The sequence below is a fragment of the Poecilia latipinna genome, unplaced genomic scaffold, assembly GCF_001443285.1.
Source record: "Poecilia latipinna isolate Pla-1442-1.1 unplaced genomic scaffold, P_latipinna-1.0 Scaffold455, whole genome shotgun sequence".
Lineage (NCBI taxonomy): Eukaryota > Metazoa > Chordata > Actinopteri > Cyprinodontiformes > Poeciliidae > Poecilia > Poecilia latipinna.
In genome coordinates, this window is record NW_015113071.1 from 4802 (window position 1) to 11412 (window position 6611).

General features: G+C 37.0%; 1 protein-coding gene across 2 annotated transcripts in view; it reads right to left on the reverse strand.

Annotated features, from left to right (window-relative positions):
* Nucleotides 1–4753: 4753 nt before the first annotated feature.
* The window catches only part of LOC106951364 (E3 ubiquitin-protein ligase TRIM21-like), a 14707-nt gene continuing 12849 nt past the window's right edge, over nt 4754–6611 (reverse strand). For both annotated transcript variants that reach the window (XM_015038834.1, XM_015038833.1), the window contains exon 15: nt 4754–6117. In XM_015038834.1, coding sequence (XP_014894320.1) covers nt 5582–6117 — 536 coding nt within the window. In that variant the 3' untranslated portion in view covers nt 4754–5581. The remainder of the gene's footprint in view (nt 6118–6611) is intronic.

A 6611-nucleotide genomic window follows, 5' to 3' on the forward strand; every position in this document is an offset into this window, starting at 1 on the left:
TCATGAACATGAGTAAGTCCTCATGAATATTTGTGATTATTGTCATAAATCATCATTCGGTAATCATGACACTTTTAATACAAAGTCGACGTTATTCAAAATGACTGTTATGACAACTTGACAACCAAGAAATCATGATCCGACATAAATTTGTTATAAAAGTATTACTGATTAAACTTTAGCTTTAATAACATGAAGCTACATCATTTTTAAAATCATCTATTGCTCCAGCAGAAGAGCCAAACCTCTACATCTATAAAACAAGGCCGAGGAGGAGTTCGCCCAGATGGTCTAGCTGAGATGTTGATGAGTCTCTTCATGTCCTTCATGTTAGTCACTGTGACCAGGTCAGTGTGTTTCTCTCTGCAGTACTGCTGAGCTTCAGTCCAGGTCTTATTCTCACTAATTTAGTGAAACTGATAGAGCTGACAGATGATGACTTAACACTGACCTGAAACATGAAACATGTTCCTGTGTTATCAATCAATCAATCAATCAATCAATCAATCAATCAATCAATCAATCAATCAATCAATCAATCAATCAATCAATCAATCAATCAGTCAATCAGTCAATCAATCAATCACATTTATTTGCAGAGAACAAGGCAGTTCGAAGTGCTTTACAGCATAAAAACCCAATTAAAAGTCATAAAAAGAACACCAGACAGTCAACAATTGAGAAAACCTTTGAGAACTCAGAAACTTACATCACATTTTATCATTAAATTAGGCAAATTCCAACAACACACAACTTTTTGAATTTTGAAGAGTTTGCTAAGTTTCTTTGTGACAGAAGTAACAGTACTACACTGATGAGTGTGTGTAATGTACCAGAAACCAGAGAGTCTATTTGACTCTGGGAGAGCAGAGAGATGAAGTATTGAGCTGAAACTTACATCTAGTTATTTTTCACTGAGTTGGTTGTTTTCTTGTCAACTGCTTCCAGTCAAATGACGATTTATGGCCAACACAGGCGACTAAAGAAATGATCGATTTGAATATTTCAACATTTGAATATTTAAACCAGAGAAAAATCCCGTGTAACGTAGAAGTAAAAGAGAGGGAAGAGACTTATATGAAATCCATACTCTCAGAGCTCATCATATTTGCATGAACCTGTTCTGTTTCCATGTTGAACCTTATTTGTTTCCAGTTTCGTCCACACTCAGCTCTCTGTCTCCATACATCCGGGTTCCAGCGTGAGACACGTATCACACATAGTGTGTCTTTTCTTTGGACTCTGTCACACACCAGGTCAAAGACACCAGACAGAGAGGTCAAGAGGTCAAGAGGTCACTTCGTCACGGCCAGGAACTTCAGCTTCACAGTCAGGTTAATGAAAATCATAAATGTTAGAAGGACTGTATTAGTGGATTTTATCAGATATATATATATATATATATATATATATATATATATATATATATATATATATATATATATATATATATAAAATTCACAGACCTTAGCAGGTGTGTGAATTAGATCTTTCACACACCTGCTAGGATCAGTTGATTATAAATTTATGAAAAATAAAAACATAAAAATACATCTACAAAGTATTAAGGGTTATTTAAATAGCTTGTAAATCATAATTGAAATGTCTTTCCCTTCCACTGTTGTCCTCTGCTTGACTAATTTCACTGTCACTTTTTTTGTCATATGAGTCAATAGATAGATGGAACCTGAAAGCTTTTATGAAAACTTGACTGGGACTTGTCACTGTACACAAAAACATCATTTAATTTAGTCTATACATTGCCTTTGTTGGATTTTACAATAACTAATTCTTCATGTAAAGTGGGAAAAGGTATCTAAAATTTGTGTTTGGGGGACTTTAACAGTCCCTTACACCAGTTAGTTTTTGATGTACATTGTGAAACTTTATTTTATGTTACTAAAACTTCAGTAAACCATATAACAAGTATGCTGACCATCTATAATACAGTAAGTTAAAACACACGTTCTACTTCGTGTTTAAACTCAAAACATTTGTTGGGTGTAACGAGGTGCTGCTCACCTTCTCTGTGAATGAATCTGTGCCGTCTTAAAGTGGAGTCCTCGTCCAGAAACGTGCAAATATTGCTTCTCCTTTCTAGTTCTGCTTGGGTGGAACCACACACATCGCAGTGAACCAATTTACAGAAGTTGCACTTATAGGAAACACTTTAAGACACGTGTTGTGTGTGTCACACACACACAAGACGTGATAAAAGAGTTGTTCAACTGGCTGTTGTGTATGTGGTGTTGGGAAACAATGTGGCAACAATGTGGCAACAAGCGTCAGTTGTGTGAGAAAACACAAGTTCCTCTACTGGCTGTTAAAGTTTGGGAAATATGTTACAAAGTATATTCAAGCTATTAATATCGGCAGGGCCGGCCCAAGCCTACATGGGGCCCTAAGCGAAATGTGGTTTTGGAGCCCTCTAGTTCTGCTAACAATGTGGACTGGCTGTAATCAGCAGCCCGATCATTAAATCATTCACACACCTGCATAGAGATGCAATAATTGTTGGCAGTGCTGTTTACATTATATACATGTATAACATAGGATACATTTATTGGCCATCTGACTTATTGACCAGTTGATTTTTGGGCGCCGATTTCCTTAATTTTGGGGGATTGTGATTTACACGTGAAGCCCATCTTATTCCCTAATCTTATCTTCCTCAGCAAAGGTTTATAAATCATCCTCTGTCCTTTTCTGCTCTACAGTAAGAGCTTTGACTAACCCACCAGGTCAGGTCTGAACATTTACAGTTAACAATATTCACTCCACTGTTGCCAACAGTGACTTTCTTGCGATATTTCAGACACAAATTTTTTTTATATCAGCCAAAATCAAAATGGGCAGGTCAGGCTTTTTAAAGATCGGTAACCAGGGATCGGCCAGAAACCTGCAATCGGTGCAGCCCTACACACATATTCAAGACATTCTTTGAATAAATAAATTTCTCTTAAGCGTAACTCCAATAGCTAAAAATTTAATTTACACCAGGTGAGTCTTTCTCCCCTGAGAATGTGGACCGGTACCGGTACTGGACTGATTCTGAGCCTTCAAATGATTTTAACAGAAGTTTCACATAACTTAGAAGTTGATGTAAAATAATGTTTGTTTTAGCCACAAAATGATTCTGCTCAGCAGCAAACAACAAATCCCCAACTACAGCATAGAGCAGCTCATCGATGTAGCAGCTATGTAGCCTGACGTAAAAACATTTTGCTAGACAATGTCAAACATTGAGAAGTTTTAATTATTGTTATCAAACGTTATCAAACACAGCGTTTTGAAGCCAAAAATACCTCAGAAATATACAGAGCCAAGCAGGAGAATCAAGTCATTTAAAGTTAAAACTCAGTTACACACAAACACAAAGACCCTAGCATAAATATTAGTTCATGCGGCATAATTGAATACTGTAAGCCTTTCTTACAGGTTGTTTGTCAGTTCTTTGTTTTTTTTTTAAAATGTATGTACTTCTTGTTTTTTTGTGATTTATATTTATTAGACCTGAATAATAGTCAATGAAAGTTTCACTAAACAGATTAATTACATTATTTATTTAAATAAAAAAATCATCCAAAATATACCTTCTCTTTTATTATAACAATTTTACAGTTGAAGAAAAACTTACTTTTTTTGTTTTTGCTGAATTTGCATTTCTTTGAGCAATGAAGTTTTATTGTCACAACCACCATTATATCTGATCAACAGAAAGCCAAAACCCAACATGTTATCAACGAATGGGTGACCAAAATTGTAGGAAAAACAAGGAAAAAGTGAATTGAATAATATTCTGCAACATAGGCAATCAAAAAAAGTAACAAAGCAAAGCATTTTTAATTGATTTTAAAATACAAACAGTGCATTTATATTGTTTTCCCTTTTATCTACATCACAGTCATATTCCACAACCTTAAATAAGATTACAAGAAACAATTCCCAAGTATAGTCTTCATCTTTAAAAAAAAAAAAATCAGATTAAGACATTCATACATTCATATTGTTTCAAGTATTCAAGTTAAGATGTTGCATATTTCTTAAGTTGCTGTTGAAATGTTTTTGGCAAGTGTCAGTTTTGGAAAAAAACAAACAACGAAGGTCTGTTAAAATAAGTAGCCAGCGGTCCCTCTCATAGTTGGGTTTCTCAACGCAAAATGCCTCTTTGGTGTTCTGCTTTTTCTAAAGTTAGAGATTACAAGGGCATTAAACAAGATAATATCAGCTGGCTAATTAGCTTAGCTATCTGCTTAGGTAGCTAGTCTCACAAGACAAAAAGTGGGATTTTTGACTCTGTATTCTGACGCGAACGCAGCTCCTGAGCTGCGTTCGCAAACTGTCGACAGCAATTGACAGTCTACATTTTCACTGTCTCACAACTCACGAGAGTCAAAATCTGTCGAATGCGGAATCCCAGGAGGGGAGAGTGGAGGTGCGGGCGGGCGGGAGTTGTTAACGACTCTACTTAGCATACAAATAGCCTAGCATAATGCAAAGGCGCTTCAGCAGACCCACGTGGATTCTCAGTCATTGACTGAAAAACAATGACATCAGAGTTCATCATTGACATGTGATTGGTTGGTTGATGTGCGCTTATGTCTTTATAAATAAACCCCGCCCCAATCATTAATATTTTTAATGCTGCATTTTAAAAAATCTATATAAAAAATGAATGCTGTATTAAAATATATTCATTTGATATTGCTTATATGCAACATGTTCATATATGAGGAACATAAATGAGGCACAGAAGTTTTTTTTCTTTATTTCATTTTATTTTTTTTTTACTGTTTGCACACACAATAAGACATAAATGCTTGTCCATTTCTGGATTATCTGGCAGTGTTTTTTTGTAATATTTTTTGTAATATTCCTATTTCATCTGTAGTTTTTTTTATTTTTTATTTCCAACTTTAACTTTTACAAGGTGTTACTTCACCTTCCTCACCATTACTAACCGTTTTTGATGAGTGGACATATTTGAATCCAAGAAAACGGGTCTTGATTGTATCTTGGAGAGAAATGTTTAGTAGCCTTCTACTAGTTGTGTAAGTTGTTTAGTTGGTGCTTTAAGCAACCAGAGAAAACTTAAGTCAGTCTGGCACTTTCAAAGGAATCCAATCTTACATTTCGCCTTATATAAGAATTACAGAAGGGGAAATGTTGCCTTGATGCCAGTAATCGATCTTCACCTAGTCTTTGTTGAACCTTGTTTGTCACAGTTGGGGGTTTTAAAATTGTTCCAGTCTGGTTTGACTACAGAGATGTTCGGTCAGTAGTTACGTTCTTGTAGCCGTTTCCTGACGTATAAAGATCAACACACATCTGCCTTACTTGAATTGCATGTTTCAAATTTTGAAGAGTGGCTGAGCCACTGAGCATAACATGATTTTTACAATCTGGTGAAACAGGATGTCATGGATATTTATTTGAAAAAATAGACTTGTAGATCAACTTAAAAAAATAAAGAATATATTAAAATTGTTACCACACGTGTGACACCAGTGATTATTACGTGGTATTTTTCGAAAGGTTTTTGTGGTGAGACTATCCTACAACTCAAGATAATGGCATGCTTTTAGACAACAGATATAATCAGTGGATCAACATTTTTATCATTCATTTTAGGATGCGGACTGAAATAAGGTAAAATGTCATCATTGAACAGACACTCGGTGAACGAGAAAATGTGCGACTTGTTCATCACATCATAAAACGACACGACGCCTTCCTCATAGTCAACGAACACTCCGACTTTTTGGGGTTTCTCGCTCAGCGGGAGGCTTGTGGGGGGAACTGTCAGGGCTGCGTACTTCCTGTCTTTGAAATGCACGGCCACCCAATAACCGTTGTCTGTGTTGACCTTGAGCACCCCTTTGCGGTTTGCGCTCCGCCGTGCCACACCTAGATCCCAGCCACTTTTGTTTTTCACCTCTACTTCCCAGTACGCCCTGCCGCGGTTCAGGCGATTGATCCCGAGGACGCTGCCAAATGTGTCGAACCTCTCCGGATCGTCAGGAGCTTTTGGCTTCTCTCCTCCGTCTCTCACTCTCTTACCATCGTTGGACAGGACAAGGCAATGGTGGGCCGTGGCTGAGTCCAGCTTTACATCCACTGTGGTCAGACAGAAAACAGTGGGAGAATTAAAGGTTTGACAAGAGTCACGATGTGTTTAAGAACCAAAATAAGACAAGGATGGGAGAAGCATGATGAAAAGATTGTAAAGGTAAAGGGGGGTCAAGAAACAACTAGATTGGCAACAAGAGCAATGGGCACAGACTGAGAAATAACAGAACATGCTTAGTACTTGAATGCTTTAAAGTTGAGCTGATTAGCTCAATGTGCCAAAGACGTGAAGGGAATATGACTGAAAAACTGATGGAGTCTGAATAATAGATACAGAACGAAGAAAACACACGTAGGGCAGGGAATGAGGCCTGAATTTGGTTTTCACTTTTCTCTGATTTTCTCTTCACCAAATCACATGTAGCTTATGATATGGCCATTAAATTTCCACACTGGGTCAGGTTGCCTTAGATCAGTGGTTCCCAAACTTTTTCTTCTGTGCCCCCCCAAGTGGTTCCCAAACATTTTCTGCGCCCCCCCTA